The sequence below is a fragment of the Camarhynchus parvulus genome, chromosome 11 (genome assembly GCF_901933205.1).
Source record: "Camarhynchus parvulus chromosome 11, STF_HiC, whole genome shotgun sequence".
NCBI classification, from domain to species: Eukaryota; Metazoa; Chordata; class Aves; order Passeriformes; family Thraupidae; genus Camarhynchus; species Camarhynchus parvulus.
The window spans coordinates 207,945-227,794 of record NC_044581.1 but is presented as its reverse complement, the minus strand read 5'-3'; the positions used below and the strand labels follow the sequence as shown (position 1 = coordinate 227,794).

The following is a 19,850-nucleotide window of genomic DNA, read 5'->3' as shown; positions in this document are numbered from 1 at the left end:
CTGGATTCACAGGGCAGGGAGGAGGCTGCGTGGCAGAGCCCACCCATGGGCAGGGGCCCGGCAGCACTGCTCAGGGCTTCTGGCACTCCTGCAGCCACAGCAGATCACAAGGCTCATTTCTGGGTTTCCTGATTTTCTGTTGATTTTTTGAAACCCCTGTTGTAAAATCAAGCAGGAAGAACAGAATCTCAGGCTTTGGTTGCAATAAAAAAAAACAACAAACCTATTCTTCACTTTCCAGTGGTTCAGGAGAAAACACAAAAGCAAAACTCTCAAGGGTCAAAAATTCAGAAGTAACTTTCTGTTGGGGGCCAGCCTCATCATTCCCAAATGCAGCTGTGAGATGGTAGAACTGTTCTCACATTAGGTGGTTTTGTTCCTCTGCCTTTGAGGGAATTGCTGCTGGTGGCTGCTCTGGCCATGCACTGCGGCACCTGGATTTCTCTGTCTCTGTCCTATTCCCCAGGTGTCAGGTGAGGATGGTTTCACAGGAGCACTCATCCTGGCCAAGGCTGGAGGAGAGCCACAGCCACCAGAGAGAACTGGGTCTCAGCAGACAGGACACCCTTGGGGTCTCTCCTGCCTTGTGTGAGTGTGGTGCCAACGCCCCCGCGGTGCCACAGGGGTGGCTGTGGCTTCCTGCAGGTGGGAAGGCAGAGCTTTTGTTTGTCCCCCTCCCCACCTTCTTTCGTGCCCCTCCGCTCCCTTGTTACATGTTAGTGGCAGATCTGGTGCCTTACCCTTTGCTCAGCCCTGCTTCAGGCCAGGTACAGGTGTGCATACAAAGGGCACATGCTCAGCCCTGCTTCAGAGCAGATCAGGCTCCACAGCCAAAGCCTGACCAGCACTGAGGTGACCCCATGCTACACATGGGCAACCTGGGCAGGTGTGTGGCACAGGCCTGATGGCAACTTGGCCAAGTGTTGTGTTTGCATTACAGTGTTCCCTGCCTTTGTGGTGCACCTGCAGAATCCCACGTGAAACACAAAGGTAAGACCAGGGTGAGGAGCTGGGACTCCTCAGGACAGCACCAACATCTTCCCTTCAAGTGATTTCAGCTGTAAAACAGGGGTCGTGATTCTTACCTGTGTCACCAGATTTTGGGAGTCTGATTAGCCAAATCCTGTAAAAGACTGAAGCACCCTTACTGTAAATCCTGGACCAGAGACCACAGAGCAGGAGAGGCTGTCTCACAGGCATGTACTTATACTGCCCTGTTTGCCTGTGCTATCGATCCAGCGGCTTGCTAAGATACAGCCCTGCCTGCTGTAGTGGTCTAATTCATTTTTAAGCATCATTATTTTTCATGTTGTGGTCTTCCCCTGCTTCGGGTGCTTCTCCCCACCCCTCCCCAGAAATGCCCATTGCTGTCTGTCTCTAGGCGTGAGATGCTCCCACATGTGTGTGTGCATACCAGGGAGATGGAGAGGCAGCTTCAGCTACACTAAGCAATTAAACTCCAGTAGCTCAGGGATGAGCAGGAGGCCGTGATTTTCTTTTCCTTCGCAGTAATTGCCTCTGCAATCAGCTTTGATCACCCGAGAGCAGAAGAGATGAGTGCTGCAAGTTGACATCAGTGGTTTTAATATATCCATTTACATATACAGGAGCAGTGCAGCATACAGCTTTCCGCAGCGCCTCTGACCTGAAACCATCGCCGCTCCATAGATACCTCATTTAATTTAATACTCCACCACGCTGCAGAAGCCGTACGGTGGGGATGGGAGGGGGCATAATCAAGCCCTCACTCTCTCTCTCTCCGTGCATGTCTGTAAAAATGACATGAAAGTAATTGCTTTTGAAAAGCAAAGCAGAAATGGCACAATTGATTCCACTTAAATGAGAGGCGAAGGGGTGGGGGTGGGGGATGCTCACCCTAAACATGCCACCTCCTTTCCTGCTGCAAGCGCATCGCTGTGTGGGGCTGCGCTGGGACAGAAGAAAGGAGGGCTTGTCTGGATGGCAGGGGAGGGAGGGAAGCCAGGGCAGGCAGTGCTGCTGTGGGCAGGGTGCACCCCTAGGTGACCTCAGACCCACAGGCAGAGGCTGCTCCGTGGAGCCAAGTGATGTGACATGCCCTGCTGTCACAGGCACTCCTGGTGCCTGAGAGCTGGCAGGCAGCTTCATTGCACTGGAAATCCTAGAATCACCTGCCTGCCAAGCCAACTCACCTGCCTGGCAGCTGGGAGAGGGGAATGATGAGGGGGAGACATCAGCTCCTCTCCATCTCTAATGTATCTCTCATTATCCCTGTTGACAAAGCTTTGTGAGCTTATGATTTTGGAATCCATCCAGTCTCCTGGTGCTGCTGGATGCTCACCCTTCTGCCAAGGACCTCCCAGTGCCCCCCTGTGACCTGGCACACCACTCAGCCCTCCCATCAGGGGAAGCCAGGACCTGGCACCATGGGCTGTGCACTGCCTGTGTGTGCTGAAACACATCTTTAATGTAGACATTAACATGATTTTGTGTTAATTACATGCAAATTGATTATTAGTATATTTATTGAATGTTGACATCAGGGTGACAGTCTTCAATAAATATGTTTTACTAATCAGTTAGCATGAATTAATATTGAAATCCTCTGTAGGTTTAGCAAGTCAGTGAACATTGGTGAGGCCCCTCTGTTGCTGCCAGTGCTGCTGGATGTTGGCAGTGTTGCTGGCAGCACCCAGCTGTTCCTGGCACCACTGTGGAGCACAAGTGGGCCCAGGAGGTCCAGGGGCAGTAGCAGTGCTGGAAGGACAGATGCACACATGCCCCGAGGGAGAAGCTCCTGGGAAACATTGCTCTTGGGAGAACCCCCCATGCAGCAGGGCCTGCCTGAGGGCAGGGGGGCTGCCAGCTTGAGCCAAGGTGGCAGTGGCCAGGCAGTGCTTGCAAGAAGCTCTGGAGACCCCTTTTTCCAGGACACAGGGCTGCTTGTGTGTATACCTGAGCAGCAGAAGGAGGATGCTGCTCTCACCTGCACACAGGACCCTTGGTCATGGCAGGGCAATCCCCAGCCAGCAATGCAGAGGAGTTTGTATGCTGCATTTAAACCACCAAGCAGACCAACTCCTAAGCTGCCTGGGCAGCATTTTCTCTTGCCTCCCCATCCTTAGCAGGGCAGGAGCCATACAGTGCCTGCTGACTGTGCCTTCTCTGGCCCATCACAAGAAGATGAGCAGCATCCCTGAGGACTAAATGGCCAAGGTGGCAGGGAGAGTGGCTCCACGCTGGGGTCAACACTTGAGTCTTGTCATGCTGATGCTCCTTGGCATCCTTGACAATTATGATTCTTCCCTGCTTCCACCTTGTGCAAACACCTTAGAGCTGGAACACCAAGAAATGAATAGGCTGAACCCTTCGAGCTGCCCCTGTTCAGACAGATAGACAGGCTGTGGGGTGCCCGAGCCCATTCTGCTCTGCTCTGAGGACAGCAGACACAGGGAAAATGCCTGAAGAGCTGAGCACGCAGCTGCAACAGGAGCTGGGTGTTTGGTTACTGGTTAGAATAATTTTGGTCTTGCTCAGCTGCTCTTTGCTTCCCTCACTGCGGGGGTCTGACACCCCTCCTGTGAGCAGAGGCAGGTGCCCCAGCCAGCAGGGTTTCTGCTTTCCTGAACTGGACATGTCTGCCTGCTGCGGGCAAGCATGTCAAATCACACCTACCATATTGGCTTCCTGTCCCCAGAACATCAGATTTTTGCAGCTAATGTGTGGGGGGTGTCTCCTCCCGCCAATCTCCACCCCCAGCAGCATCAGGTCTGTGCTGTTCGGGGTTTTGTTAAGCCGTTTAGTATTAATTGATTTTTTTTTCCATTTTTTCTTTCTTTCCCTGGGCGGGTCAATAGCTGGATGCTCAAGAGCAGAGGATCTATCAACTGCAGACCAAGCAGAGGGAGAGGCAGGCAGACCTGGAGCAGAAATGCAGCCAGAGCAGCAGCTCAGCCAGGACCCGGGGGCCAGCCACCAGCTACGGAAGGGAGCTTGGAGCAGGTAGGAGAAGATACCAGTCCACTCGAGCTCAGCAGCCCAGGCTGAGAAGGGAACTCTACTTGCTGCATTCATAGCAGTAATAATAATCTGCTGCTCTTGTTTACATGGCAGCATAAGGAAGGGCTGAAGATGTGACGGTAGAGTCTGTCGCCTCCCAGTGAGGAGGGAAGATGGGAGGCAGCAGGGAGATGGCTACAGCTCTGCTGGCTGTTAATGGGTGGTGGGATTTCAGTGGCTGTGGGGGTGTGATGGCTGTCATGCACAGATGTTGTGGGTGTTGCTCTGCTGCTGACCTTGGAGAGACAAGAAGAGGATGGCCACAAAAACACTGCCTCGGGGCAGAGCTGTCCTGGCTAGTGGTGACATTTACATGCTGTGAGCCAGGAGATTAGGATTGCTCAGACCTGTTCAGCCATGCTGCTGTGGACAAAACCCTCAGCTTGCTCCTGGACATCAGGGTGGGAGCACCCTTGTTCCTGCTGCAGGCCTGCTGGGCAGCCTGTGCCTGTCTACCCCATGCTGGGTCTGTTTGCCCCTGCCCTACCACCCACCCCTGTATTTCAAAAGCTGTAGAGTCAGATCCTTTGCTCAGTGTGCGCCCCTGTGTGTGAGCCTGGCTTGGGAAAGCACATTGCTCCCACCTCTGCAGCCATCAGCCTGTCTGCCACATGGCAAACAAGGATGAGGAGAGCTGATCCTGGAAGCCTGGGGAACTCCTGCTGCTGCACACTGCAGCATTACTTACTTAACCTGGTATCCACTTGCCATTCCCTTCAGCACCACACACGCCATTAAAAATGTGTCTATTTTAACAACTTGCTAGTGAAATATGCTTGGGGTTCTGGTAGAATAAACGAGGTATTTTTGACATTGGAGCACCAGGTACCAGCATATTGGATGCTCAGCACTTCTGGTTTGTCTAAAGCAGCTCAGAGGACATAATTTAAAATAGAGTTGGGGGGTGTCCCCTTTATTGGTCAAAGTGGAGACATTTTGTTTCATTTGATGTGGTGATGATAAATATATTCCTATGAATATGTTAATATATCTATATCTATTCTATATCATATATGTTCATATATCAATACATACATTGCAATATATATGGACACAATGCACTGATTACATTTATTGAATTTGAAGGAAAGTTACAAGGTGTTGTTCTATTTACTCGCACATCATCCATTGTTCTGTGTGTGAGGAGTCAGCCCAGCATGTGGGCTGAGCTGCGCGTGGCAAGCCCGCATTCCAACTGCCCACAGTGAAGGTGGGAGCAGGACGTGCCTTTGTCTGTGTTTGTGGATGGTGGCAGATGGATGAATGTGGGAGAGGGTCAGCAAGTGCCTTTGTTTTGTTCTGCATATGCATATGGATGATTGTGTGTTGATTTGTGCAAAGACAGCATGGCAGGGTAGGAATGCTACTCTGCTTCTTCCCTTCCCTTCCCTTCCCTTCCCTTCCCTTCCCTTCCCTTCCCTTCCCTTCCCTTCCCTTCCCTTCCCTTCCCTTCCCTTCCCTTCCCTTCCCTTCCCTTCCCTTCCCTTCCCTTCCCTTCCCTTCCCTTCCCTTCCCTTCCCTTCCCTTCCCTCTATGGTTAACCTTAAGTCTCTGGCCAAAAAGAAAGCAGTATTCTAAGACAAAGGATAAAACCCAAGGGAAACAAAGTTGAGACCATATTGCTGCTGCATAGAAAGCTTCATTAGCCCCGTTGGCATAGCAGTCATGAGAGAAAAAAGCCCAGAACAGTAGGAGTGATGTGAAGGAACTGACTGCCAGGGGAGGATGTCATGCATTTGCCATCTCTTGATGTCTTCAAGCCCAGCCAAATGCCTGTCTGAAGCTATCTTAGTCAGAAAAGTTACTGATTTCAGAGTAACAGGGAAATTTTCATGACTGTAGGTACTGGAGGTCAGGCAGCCCAATCCCTTCCTGCTCACCCCGGGAATCTGCAGGAAGGAAATGCAAAGGAGGATCACAAGAACATGATGTTATTTGTGCTCTTGGATAGGAGTTCACACCAGCACTGATTCATCTGGCTACATCGGCATTCCACAGCATTACTCAGCCCCTCAGGTGGGCAAACACTCGGGGGTAGATCTGTCTGGAAGAGGCCAGGTCTGCTGACCTTATATAATTTATTCCTTTCTTCAGATGTTTAGCAGCTGTCCCCAGTCTCCAAGGTATGACACAGCCAGGTGGTCCTAACCTTGCTGAAGATCCGGGGCATTTGCACCATTTTTCTCACAAGATCTCACTGCAGTCTCAGCTGCTGTAGCTCTGTTCCTCCTCAGGAATTAGGCTTGGGGCTCTGCTAGAATAAAATCAGATGAAGATGGAGAGATAGATCTGTGGAAACGTTTGTTTGGTGCCCAGGAGCAGCCCAAAAGGCAAACTGACTGTTAACAATTATGAAGAAAATAATGGGGACCAGATCACAGTTCTGCCAATGAACAGATTCATAGTGAAAGCTGTACTGTGATTTCTATATGCAGCTGTCTGCCTCTCTCAAGAAAAAGATTTGGAAGTGTTTCAGAGAAGACCAACAAGGATGATAAAATACAAAGAATATTTTCCATGTGAGTAAAAAGTGGATAGTATTTTTAGGCTGGAAAAAAATAGACTGAAGGGGATTATAGTACAAAGTTTAGCAAATAGACGTTGCCTGCAGTATGATTTCTCGCCATCCCTTCAATGTAAGAACCAGCAGCACCCCATAAATTAGCAGGTAATAACAAAAAAAGCAAAAACCAGATATTTTTTGAACATTGTGCTGTGTCAGACTGCTTCACACAGGGTGTGGTGCACCCCCAAAGCTCATATGTATTCAAAAATAAATAAAACATTTTAATGGGAGAAAATATCCACTCACATTGATGGCATGCAAGAGCCCATTTCTGCTTCCGGAGCCCATGGGCTGCAGGTGGCTGAGGCTGGCAGAGTGTTCCTGGAAGCACTGTGGGACCTGTGGCCTCTGTACCCCAGCATGGATGCACCAACCAGACTCCAGGAACAAATCACCAAAGTGCACAGTCTTCTAGAACAGCCCACCAGTGGAGAAATAGAAAACAGGTTTTTTGTAGCTATACTGGAACTTCACAGTTGATTTTAAGTCTCTTAGACAGTATAATACTGACTGCAAGTTCCTGCTGAGGGCTATCGACTCCAGCCTGTGCCAAGCTGCAGGGAACACCCTGTGCCATGCCTGCGTGTGATGGAGCATGTCTCTGCACCAACAGTGTGACTGACTCAGATCAGAAACCAGCTTCCTGGGATTTCCCACCAGCATCCTTTCACACTGCCATCCGGCAGCAGAGATCTGTGCATCCACCAGGTGACAGGCACCAGAAGACAGCATCATCTTCAAACCACACGGAGGGATTAGTGCAGGCTGGAAGCAGCCCCGTGCTGCCCTCTGTCCAGGGTGGGACACACTGCCTGGTGGGCTGTGTGGAAGGAGGGGGCTTGCACTGCAGAGGTGGCTTTCCCAGGTTGTGTGCTTGTAAGCAGACACCGTGGCAAACAATTTGAATGTTGTAGTGTAACTCCTAATCTGGTTCTTTTGAAGCACCTGCTGTTGTGCTAAGGAATGTCTGCATGATGGAATGCAAGGCTATACCTTAAGTACTTCAAATTAATTGAGAGCAGTAGTGTTTCATGCTGTGGGACCACATCGAGGCCACTGACTATTTACAGTGCTGTAGGTAAGAGCTGCAGGCAGCATGGATTGTGTGGGCAGGATGGGCAGGACGGACAGGAGGGCCAGTGTGGGCCGTGCAGACCAGGCACCAGAGCAGCAGCTGACAAAGGTCAGCTGTGTGGTGCTGTTTTGTTATTACTTCAGGCAGCATCTCTGCTTCGTCACACGCTTCCTATTCTGTGACACACTGCTCTCAGCAGTGATTCAGCAGTTACAGATTCTCCATTTTTTTATCAAGGTTAATTCCCCATCACCATTATTTTTGCATACCTTCTACTGCAAGAATGAAGAGGCCAGTACTGAGCAGCAGTGAATGCTCAACCAGCATAGTAACCAGCCAAATTCCATATTAGCAGCATGGTTTAAATACCCAGCCTGCTTCTACATGGTGATCAATAACACAGTGGAAGGGAATGGAAGGGGCCCCTGCTCCAGTTGGGTAATGCTCCCCTATTTCTGGAGTTTGTAAGCACAATATCAAAATTACAAAGCACAACACTTTCCATTTCTTGCTATCATTTTGAATTAAAGACTTTCTATTGAAGACACTCACTTCAAAAACCAGCTAGGCACTTTCTAATATCAAGCAAAATGCCTGAAGAATAAATTGCTCCTATCAGAAATAAAGCATTTTAGTTCTGCCAGAAGCAGAGAGATCTGTGTTTGTAAGTCCCTCCAAAGGCAACTCCATCTTTCCTGTTTTCCTCTCATTTTCTTTTGATGCACGAAGCCTGCACATTGCAGTGCTGTGATTGGATTCAGCTTTGGAGCAGTGTAATGGTAAATATTCATTGGAATCCAAGCTAGTTTTCCCAAGTCTCTCTTAAAAGCTTTGCAGTTATACAAACAGCCATGGCTCTGCATTAGCCTCACAGCCTGGGGGCTGCCTATTCCTCCCCAGTCCCAAAGTCTGCTCCGTCAGAGGCTGCATGGAGAGAAATCAGCCTTGCCAACCATTTTAATCAATGCTCTATTATTTTCTTTATTCCCTCTTTAATGACTGTGCTGTAGAGCTGGCTCTCAGATACAGGTATCCAGTGGGGCTCCTCACTGGTGTCTACAAAAATAACATGGCTCACCTTGGCTCACAGTTGCCCTGAGTGTCCTGGCCATGTATTTCAGTCCCTGTCTCTCTGCTGATGTTGACAAGGTGTCTGTGAACGGCTCTGAGTCCTGGTATGTGGCATACAGTACATGGTACAGGGTACACGTGGTACAGGGTATTTTGCCTGTGACCACTCGTCCCTCCTCTGTGAATGCTCTGTGGCTGCTCTCCTGCTGTGGGGCAAGGCAAAGGGCAGCAGACTCCTACAGCCCCTGAGGAGCTGAGGCAAGCTCTGTCCATCAACCAGAGCCTGCCCTTGCCTGTGCCAGCCCTGCACAGTCAAACTGCATGCCCCAAGCAGATCATGCTCTCCGGGTGGTCTCTGACTGCAGCTATGTCCTGCACAGCTCATTTGCAGAGCAGCACATGTAAGAAACTGCACACCGCTATTCTGCTGAGAAGGGAAATTGAATCCAAAAGTTCTGATAGCATATCTACACTCCTATCTCTACCTTATCCACTCGTGTGTTCCCCACCATGGGCAGGACTCTGGCCAAAGCCTGTGGCACAGCAGGACACGTAATGCAGATGGTGGGATTGGAGCCTTCATCACCCAGTGACCTCCTCCAGGCTCTGCTTGCTCCTTTCAGTATGTGTTACAGCCTCCTGGGGAACCTGGGACCTGGCAGGCTGGCAGTAAAAGGGAAAACACCGAAGGACCCTGTGGTGGGGCTCTGGGAAATGCAGAGCTGCATTACGAGGTAGGAGCAGGGATAGATTTAGGAAATGAGCAATGCTGATGTGAACATCAAGAGACTGATAGTCTGTCTTCCAGTTCTGAGACAGGGGAACCTAGAAGTACCCTGCGTATTGTGTGTCTGTCCTTAAAGCTCTCCTGTGAGCTGATCCTTGGGCCCTGGTAGTCTGCTCACCTGCTCTGTTCTCCTTCCCTTTAGAAAACTGTTCCTAATCCAAATGCTTCCTGATGGAGGCTCTGGCCAGTAGTTCTTGAGTGTTCCTTCATGGACATAGAGAGCAGATGGCTTTTTTCCCTTTTTCCAGGAGTTTCTGACACACAGCTGATATTGTGATCTCCCTCAGTCGTACAGAAATAAAAACCAAAAACCCAAACCCCAACAAAGTAGCCAGATGAGAAATCACAAAAGAAATCACCCTGTCTAGTAGAAGTCCCTGCCACACAGAGCAGTAGTTGTGAGAGCAGATGCCCTGTGAAAGCAGATGAAGTAATGAGGCCTTTATAAAGATAGCAGGTTCCAATGTCAAAACAGCTCATGGAGAGAAATTCCCTGCTCCTGTAGATCCATATGTCCTGGCGGCGGCCACCAAAGTGTCATCTTCATCTCTTTTCCCAGCTCAAGGCCAGCTGCCTTCAGAATGTGGTGAAGGAGACATCCCTGGGGAAAATCCAACCCCCAGCTGAAGGGAAGGAAAGTGGAAAACCACATGGTCACAAAGAAGGGCTGGATGTTGAAACCTGCCCGATGGCAGGAGCAGAGGTCCCTGGAGTCCCTGTGGGAATTCATCCTCTCTTCTCCAGACATTACACATCACCTTTTCCCACCTAGTGTGACCCTGTGACCCCTCAGCAGCTGCCAGGGGAGGGGCTGTACCAGTGGACACACAGCCTGGAGCCCCATCAGGGTCTCTGCTGTAAGAACACAAGGGTCCATTTGCTGCACAGCCCTGGTGCAGAGGAGTCTTCATGGCATGAGCTGGAAGCACAGACCTTCCCTTCCAACCCCGTTTTGCATAACAGCCAGAGCATTGTTCTCCATTGCTCCTGCTTGGATGATTTATCCAGGTCACAGTGAGGACAACTGACTAACTGAGGTTAACAGCTTTCTCAGTTTCATTTCAAAAAGACATTAGCATGGGGGCTGTATGAAATGATGATACACCAAATCTTAATTCATCCACTAGGAGAGCTCATGATCAGGTGGGGGACTGGGCTGACAAGCAGGGCTGTGCTGCCAGTCTTTCTGTAAAGGGCAGGAGCACAGCTCATGCTCCCAGTGCTAAATTACACCTGGCACTCCTTGTACAGGAGTCCTGCTGCCTGCTGCAGGGAGCCAGGACCCCCCGCCTTAGGAGGTCCAGGATCCCCAACAGGAAATGCATCAGCAGCTGGGACCGGCTCAGAAAAATAGATTGGAGTCCTTCTATCTAGAAGAAGGGTGTTGGGAAGAAAACATGACAAAGACTTATAAATCAGAAGTGTCATAGGAAGGTGATTAAGGAGCGACTGTTGTGGCCTTTTCCAAGAAATAGTGGAATTTGTCAGGGGACAGGCTCAAAACAAGCCAAAGGAAGTGTCTTCTTATCCAAGCATGGTCAAACAAGGGAACTCACTGCTACAGGACATTGCAGAAGCTGGGTAAGATCTGAGTTACAGAATTAGTTTGACAAGTTATGGATGAAAATTCCTCAAGGGCTGTTAAACACAAAGGCTCCCCCTTGGGCTCAGGAAGCCCCTTCACCACAAAAGGTGCCTGAGCATTTTGGTGAATTTCACAAGCTTCCCCTGTTCTTCCCAGGGGAAAAGAGCTCTTTCCTAGACAAGGCCATAAACTGCTGCCAGACACTGAGCCAGGTGGAACACTGTTCTGCCACAGAATAGTGTTATATTTATATATAACAAGGCTTGATGCTTAATTGGGAGGTTTGTAAGAGAAAGTTGAGAACTAGGCTGTTTTATCTGTCACTTTCACACAGAAACCAACAGCAAGGCTCAGCTGAATTTGGTATCAGTGGGTGGAGAAAAGGGAAGGGAAGGGAAGGGAAGGGAAGGGAAGGGAAGGGAAGGGAAGGGAAGGGAAGGGAAGGGAAGGGGAAGGGAAGGAGGAAGGGAAGGAAGGGAAGGAAGGGAAGGGAAGGGAAGGGAAGGGAAGGAAGGGAAGGGAAGGGAAGGGAAGGAAGGGAAGGGAAGGGAAGGGAAGGGAAGGGAAGGGAAGGGAAGGGAAGGGAAGGGAAGGGAAGGGAAGGGAAGGGAAGGGAAGGGGGGACCCTCTCTTTCTGCTTCATGTCTGTATCCCCATTACCTCCTGCCCTTTGGATGTTCTCCCTGTGTTCCCCCCCACCAGAGTCTCTTTCCATTTACCCAGCTCCCTCTGGTTTTTGTCTCCCCTCAGGCCTCTTGCTTTTTCTTGACTCCCACACAGTGCTGCCATCACTGCTGGCTCAGAAGGAGGCCCCAGAGCTGCTGATGTGGCTGTCCAGAGGCGCTATCCCTCTTCCAGCAACTTAGTGATTGTAATTGCAAGAACCACCAATGCCTTGTGTCCTGTGACCAGACCCAAGCAGCACTGCTTTCCTTTCATTTGCTCCTTCCATTTTCCAGCAGAATTTCTACTTCCTGCTGATTTCCATTTCTTGGTTCCTTAGAGGAACACATGACAGGTCCTCCAGAGCTTGTGTATGCCCTTAACCCACAGAGTCAAAAAACGGAGATGCAGTTGTCAGAAGCAGCAGTGGGAATGTGCCGTGATGGTGTGAATACACAGCAGCACCAGCAGCAGGCAGGAGGCAGCCCCAGGGACCGCTGCACACCTGCGGGCTCCCTCCTGTGCCCGTCTGCGCCTGACCCTGGAGGGAAGTGTTTAAACACAACCAGGCTAGCCCTGGGCGGCCTGTTCTGGCTGACGCTGCCGGGGCAGGACAGGGGGATAAGCCAGGTGACCCGGTGTTTGACCAGTGGCAATGTCAGGGGTTGGCTCCTGGGTGACCGGGCTGGGTGGGCCTCCTCACACACCAACACTCCCCACCACGGGGTTTCCTGGGAACATGTGGTAGCTGGAGGAGTAGAGCAGAGGCAAAGCACTGATGTTCACTGTGGGATGTGTCATGGCCTTTCAGCTTCCACTAGAAAGACAGCAGGCCAGAGCAGGTCCCGACCCATTATTGCTACTGTGGCTGTTTCCCCCTTCTGTTTTTACACATCCAGTTTGTTCTCTCTCCCTTCCCTCTCCCTAGAGCTGCTGTGGCTTTTAATAAGTATTTTTCAAGTAGCTGGCTGAGACCCTCGCAAGGATAATGAGATCATTCGCACCGTAGAATGCAGAGCCCTGCAAGTCCCGATTGCTATCGCTCCCGGTGGACTGTGCCCACAGTGCCTGTATTTCTGTCGCGGTTCCTCATGCCAAACACAGCAGCATTCCCCGGGCAGTACTGGATGAGATCGGCCGGGGTACGGCTCCCTGCAAACACCATGAATTGTCATTGGAACCGCTCAGAAATAACCTTTAAGGCTTATTAAGATTCTACCGACGGAGACGCTGATCCCGCTTTCCTGTTCATGAATCCCATTCCCAGTTCAAGACCTGCCAGCGCTCCGCCTGCCCCGGGTTGAGGCTGAGCTGCGGCGGGAGCAGCGGGCAGACCCGGCACGGGCACTGCCACCACCGGGCACCCCTGCTCCGGGCGGCCCCGGCCCGGCACTCCCTGCACCTGCTCCCCCGGCACGGGCACCCCCATCCCTGGGACAGCCCCGCTCTGGGAACCTCGGCTCGGCAACGCCGGTCGGGCACCCCCGGCCCAGCCCCGACCGGGACCGCGGCAGAACAAAGGTGCTGGGGGGGCTTGGGGCGTGCCCGGGGGGTGCTTGGTGGTGCAAGGCGGGTGCCCAGACGGTGCTCGGGGATGCTCGAGGGGCCCCCGGAGAGGTTGCTCGGGGGATGGCCGGGGGGAGCGCCGGGGGATGCTCGGCGGGTGTCCGGGGGTGCTCGGGGCGGAGCCGCCCTCACGGGCAGCGCCGCGCGGGCCGACAGCGACCCCTGCCGGGCGGGAGCGAGGCGGAGCGGGGCTTGTCAGCGCGCATGCGCGAGCTACCGCCGCAGCTCCCCGGCACTGCGGACCCCCGCGGCACCCCTGGCACCCCGAGCGTCGCTCCGGTCACCGCAGCTCCCCCTCACAGCCCCTTCGGGCACCGCAGCTCCCCCTCAGCCCCGCTCCGGTCACCGCAGCTCCCCCTCAGCCCCGCTCCGGTCACCGCAGCTCCCCTCAGCCCCGCTCCGGGCACCGCAGATCCCCCTCACAGCCCCGCTCCGGTCACCGCAGCTCCCCTCACACCCCCCGTCACCGCACTCCCCTCACAGCCCCGGGCACCCCCCACCTCGGGCACCGCATCCCCCACCCCTCCGTCACCGCACCCTCACGTCCTAGCAGCTCCCCCTCACAGCCCCTTCGGGCACCGCAGCTCCCCCTCAGCCCCTTCGGGCACCGCAGCTCCCCCTCACAGCCCCTTCGGGCACCTCAGCTCTCCCTCAGCCCCGCTCCGGTCACCGCAGCTCTCCCTCAGCCCCTTCGGGCACCGCAGCTCCCCCTCAGCCCCTTCGGGCACCGCAGCTCCCCCTCAGCCCCTTCGGGCACCTCAGCTCTCCCTCGGCCCCTTCGGGCACCTCAGCTCCCTCTCAGCCCCTGTCCATCAGGGTGCCCAGAGCAGCTGTGGCTGCCACATTCCTGGCAGTATCCAAGGCCAGGCTGGACGGGGCTTGGAGCACCCTGGAAGGTGGAAGGTGTCCCTGCCCATGGCAGGGGTGGTACAACATGAGCAGATGGGGAGTCCTGGCTCAGGGCGCCAGCAGAGCAGTGAGGACCTCATTAAAGGACCAGCATCAGTGTCTGCTTTCGCATCAGGGGCTGATAGGTGGACAGAGCTGGAAATGTGCCATCCAGACTTGGTTCCAAGTGGCCATGGATGGCCCATCCGCAGTGTCCAACGTGCTCTGCCAAGGGGTTACCATTTCTCTGTGCTGAACTCCAGTTTCAGTTTGGTTTGTGTCATCTCACAGACATCAGACCAGGGTGCACTTCTGCCTGCTGATACAAGAGCCTCGGCTGCTCTTTTCCCCCTTTCCTCTTGCATTCTGATGTGTGACCAAACTACGCCTTGCTCTGCACTAAACCCCTCACAGAACACTACTTGAGTTGTGCAGCACCCATGACTCCTTCTGGAACCTTTCCTAGAGCTCCATGGTCCCCCTGCACCATGAGCACTAGCAGCACACAGGTTCCCACAGCCACGAAGGGCCATGCCACCACCACAGCTGGATGTTTGGCCGCACGAGCAGCCACCAGTGTGTCCCACACAATACTAGGATGTGCCAGTGCAGCAGCTGCTGCATGAGCTGCTTGTGCACTCATGTAAGTACAAACAAGACCTTAAGTCATGTCTTCTTTGGCTCATCTCTGTGAAACAGGGATCACAGCACTTGTTTTGCAGAGGGGCCCTGCAGTTTGGTTCATGAATATCAAGTGGTTTGAGCTCCTGTGATGGAAGATACTGGAGATGGACAAAGGGTCACCAATGGCCTAAAGCTGATGGAGGCCCAAGCAGTGGTCTCACCCAGCTGCCCTGTTTGCTAATCCAAGTGTGTAATCAGCACATACGGGCAACGTGTTGGCTTGGGCTGTGTCACACAGCAGCTCAGAACTCTCACTGTGAGCTCATGCACCCCAAGAGGAGTGATTGGTGTCTGCACAGCCACCAAGGATGGGCGACGTGCAGAGGAGGACGGAGCTGGTGGTGGCATGATCACGAGATGGGTGTCATTGACACACAGCCATGGCACAGAGAACATGCAAACCTCCTTCCACCCCAGCCACTCTGCCCTCCAGCTCTCCTGAATGAAGTCCCAGCTTTGTTTTTCTGATTTCCATTTTGTATCCTAAAATATTCACTCCAAGTTCCACTTGACAGACATGCCTAATCTAATCTCCATGTCTGCTTTCTAATTTTCGCAGCCAGGATAAAACAAATTGGCTGGCGTTAATTGCCTGTGCAGCGGCCTGGAGCTCTGAGCCGTGATTTACGAGCTTGGAGCAGGCGCTCTGCAACACATTTTTCTTAATTTATTTTTAATGAGTCTCTCAATTAATTTTCTTGGAAACATCTTAATGATGTTGGAGGCGGATGTTAATGAGGTTTGTAGCAGCACCTCATTTTGCATATTTTAACGTACTGAATGGCATGAAGCAAAATCCTGGTCCTAAAACAGAAAAAACCTTAAGACTGGAAAGGACTCCTGGGCTGACATTGCTGCCCTGGCTTGAGGCTGAGGCACTGCATGAGCTAGTTGGTGACTTTGAACATAGCGAGGCTGAAGCTGGGTGAGCCCACAGGGATGGCAGGACCCTGGCAACATGGGGAGGGTGAGGGGCCATGCTGGGTCATGATTGGTGGCCAGACACTTCTTAACAGATGGAGTGAAAGCCTGGATACAGAATCTGGGCACTGAGACCCCCGTGCTGGCATGCCCCGTGTTGTGGGCACCCCATTCCCTGCACACCCCTTTTGGGCTGGAGCTCTCCAAGACCCAGGGCTGGGCTGCCTGGGGCTGACGACTGTGGGGTGCTTGGGGTGTCTCTGCCGGCCCGCAGGGTCGCCAGTAATTGCTGACGCATGTGCCAGCAAGAGGCAGCAGCTGGATTGCCTTTGTTTGCTCCCAGCATGTCAGTCTTCATTAAACTGGAGGGGAATGAAAAAGGATTCACTTTTGTCCCAGCTTGAACATGGCAGCTGTTTAATTTCAATTAAGGTGGCACTGAAAAGAGTAGCATTACGGCAGTAATTAAAGAGAGACAACTCCCACCCCCAGGACTGTGCTCACACAGCAGAGGGGCCAATTTTGACCCCCCCCATCCTCCCAGCACCAGCTGAGTATGGGCAGGCAGCTGTGGGTCAGGGCTGTGGGGCTGCCCCACACGCTCACAAGGAGCTGGAGCAGTGTTGAACCCTTCAAGGCAAGCGGTGCCTGCAGCTCAGCACGGTGTGGCACATCTGTGGTACAGAGCAGCATTGCCTGTGGCACCATGTAACATGGCACAGTGCAGCATACATGGCATGAGGCTTTGTCCCATAAAGGGTCTGTGCACTGTGGATGCTTTGTGCCTTGGCTGTTGCTGTCTGAACAAGACTGAAGTCTGCAGGGAAATTTTATTTCCTCGCAGTGGCAGAAACTGTGGCTAAATTCAGTTGTGTTCTGGAAGCAGGGTGTTCAGCAGCCCTGCTCAGAGGACTGTTGGTGCTGTGCCTGATCCCATCACCCATGACTGTGACCCGCTGGTGGAGCAGGTTGTCATGGCAACTGATGATTTCTGCTATGGTACATCTGTGTTCACCTTCTGGGCCCAGTTTCGCCTTGGAAATTTCCAGTTAAAACACGTACCTGTGAAACTGCACTGAGTGTTGGCAAGGGAGCACACACAGCCCAGAGAGTCCCGTGCCACCAGCGCAGGCAGCAGCAGGTGTATGCTCACACCACCACTGGCACCCAGAGACCCGTGTCACTGATCCCACCTGAGCTCTGTGGGGTGGCCCCAGGCAGGGCAGGACAAGCAGACATGCACTCTCAGCCTTTCCTGTGCACACTCAGCTTCCCCAGGGGCCTGTGGCCCATGGCCCTGTCAGGATGTGCCCCTGCAGTAGGTCCCCTCAGCCCTGTCCCTTGTGTGGGTGACTGAGCACAGGGCACAGCCCTGAGCGCTGCCATCCCCACTGTCACATGGCCCTGGCCACAGCCCAGCAGTGTGGCCTGAGGACAGTGCTGGGGCAGCATGAGGGTGGCAAGGCCCTGCCCTGACACAGGGGTGCTGCCATGTCCTGGACCAGTTCTGAGGATGATGCCCAGGACCTGGTGACCTCACAGTGGCATATGGAGTAGTGTCACACAGCATGCCAGGGACACAAGATGGTGAGGAGCATGGCACAGGAAGGCTGCGGTGAGGACTGTGGGCAGCAGTAGGACCAGGTGCTGCTGAGGAGAAGGCTCAGTCCCACACAGCTCTGCCCTGCTTTTCCAGGAGCCCTAGGCTAGGCTTCTCCTGCTGGCAGTAGGTGCTCCTCAGACAGGGAGTGGCAGTGCCAGTACTGTGGGAGGGTGGGGCTGCCCCAGGCAGGGCTGAGTGACATTGTGGAACTAAGGGTTGTCTGGGGCTGCAGGAAAGGTTATGGTCCTTCCAAAAGTGAGAGTGGCCAAAATTTGGCACATCTGGGGAGGTTCCTGCACCTCAGGATCAGCCTGAAGGCTCCTGTAGAGATCTGCCAGGGGCAAAGGAAACACCACCAGAGCTGACCAGCTCCAGCCAGCAGCTTCAGCAAGGAGACAAGAGGCCTGGCAGCCCAAGGTGAGCAGTGCCGACCATATGCTCAACCCAGGCATTGGTTGCATAGCCACAGATTGGTGGCCAGGTGGTACAGGAGGCCCTGACCAGCCCGTGCCTGCAGCACCAGACACCTCTTCCCCAGGGCTGGGGAGAACACAAGGGCTCAGGGGGATCCAGTCCTCCTGTGGCTTTACAGGTCCCACTGCCACCATTTCCCACAGTGGCCACAGTTCACTGCAGTGTGGAGGGCCAGTGGTGTCAGGGGCTTGGCTGTTTGTGAGCCCAAAGGAACTGTCAGAACACACACATGGGGCAGTGCTACCTGGTGGGGAAGGACTGCACCCACCCGTTGGCAACATGGTCCATTGCTGCTCTGCACAATACAAGGACTGCCAGCATTGTCCAGCCCCAGTGCCTGCCCACACAGGAGCTGCAAGATAGGCTGGCTACAGTGGTGAGCTGGACAGATGCTGCTCATGCCTTGTCCTAAGGCCAAAGGCAAGCATTGGTACTGGAGCCACAGCAGGAGGAGCCCAGAGCATGCCAGGACACACAGCAGGAAGATCTGGACACAGCTGAGGTGCTAACCACAATACAGGCATTGCAACTGGACCTGGACTTCTGCAGGGGCACAAACCAAAAACAGCTGGTCCAGCTGCAGGAGCAGGAGTGTGCAGTGGAGCAGGAGCACCAGGACTTGGTCATTCTGATGCAGCAGTTCCAGGCACTGATGGGCAGGGTACCAGTGCTGGCACAGCGGCCACAGACCAAACTGCATGTGTCCCCCACTGCCACTCCACCACGGGCTAGGCACCATGCCTGCCCCACAGCCTGTGCAAACACCTGGTGACCCCTTAGGGGAGGGTAGAGAACACCCTGCCAGCCACACGTGGCTCTAGTACCACTTGTACAGAGCAGCCTAGCCACAAGCCTGGCTGGCACAGCCCAGTCCACCCAGATGAGCAGAAGGCTCCTTCTGCATCCTCAGCTCTACACAACAGGGGCACAGGGTGATCCCACACCCTGCTGAGTACTCACAGGTCAGTGATGCACCCCTCCACCTGAAGGACAGGCAGTGCAGACAGACGTCACCTCCTGCTTGGGTGCCCACAGTGATTTTGACACCAGCCACGACATCCCACAGGAGTGCAGAGAGCTGCTCAAGCAGGTCAGTGCCAGCAGCCCCCCAGCCACTACAGCAAGCCTAGGAGCAAGGGGAGCACAGCCAGGGGGGCACAGGAGCCGTGACAACCACACTGCAGGGCTGACCCCTGCTCCCCGTCCCCCAGAAGCCCTGGGAGAGGGTGGGAGACAACAATGCCAGCCTGCCCCCACCACCTCACACAGCCCTGAGCATCCTGCAGCTCACAGAGGGCAGCTGTGCCTGTGCTCAGGGCAGGGCACATGGCCAACCCACCGACACACTGCCTTCTCTGCAGCTGGGGGCACAGAAACAGAGTCAAGGCCTGCAGTACAGCCCAGCCCGTCTGCAGGAGCAGCTGGGAGCCACCCAGGCCCAGGAGCAACAGAGTCTGCAGCAGCTCAGCAGAACCAACGAGGCCATCCAAGGCCTACATAGAAAAGTGGCAGAGCTGCAGCAACAGGTGAGGGCAAGGCACGACAGCACAAGGGATGCAGCCTCAGTCCGAGACCCCTCTCCTGCCTCCAGGAGAGGCCCGGCCATGGCCAACCACCCTCTCTGTCCCACAGCTTTGCTGGCAGGTGCAGGACATGGAGAACCTCCAGGCAGAGCTGGCCCAAGCTTGGCAAGAGAGCACCAAGCAGGCGGAAAAGATTGCAGCCTACAAGACACACAGGCAACAGCTTTATCGGGAGCCAAGGAGGATGCAGACCTTCAAGGAGCAAACAGGAGGTAAGGATGTCTCAAGTCTTCCTGTGAAAGACCAGGAGTCTGTGCTCAGCCTGTGTCTCTCACTGTGCCATGGGCAGACCTACTCCCTCCAGGAGAAGCTGCAGGAACTGAGTAGCCTAGTCCAACACTGGCAG

General features: G+C 53.7%; 1 protein-coding gene across 1 annotated transcript in view; it reads left to right on the top strand.

Moving 5' to 3' along the window:
- LOC115907706 overlaps window positions 1-19,850 on the top strand; it is an 83,701-nt gene that overhangs the window by 63,026 nt on the left and 825 nt on the right. Inside the window, exons 3-5 of the mRNA XM_030955737.1 lie at window positions 3,837-3,981; window positions 19,283-19,447; window positions 19,554-19,716. Of these exons, the coding sequence (XP_030811597.1) occupies window positions 3,837-3,981; window positions 19,283-19,447; window positions 19,554-19,716 (473 nt within the window). The remainder of the gene's footprint in view (window positions 1-3,836; window positions 3,982-19,282; window positions 19,448-19,553; window positions 19,717-19,850) is intronic.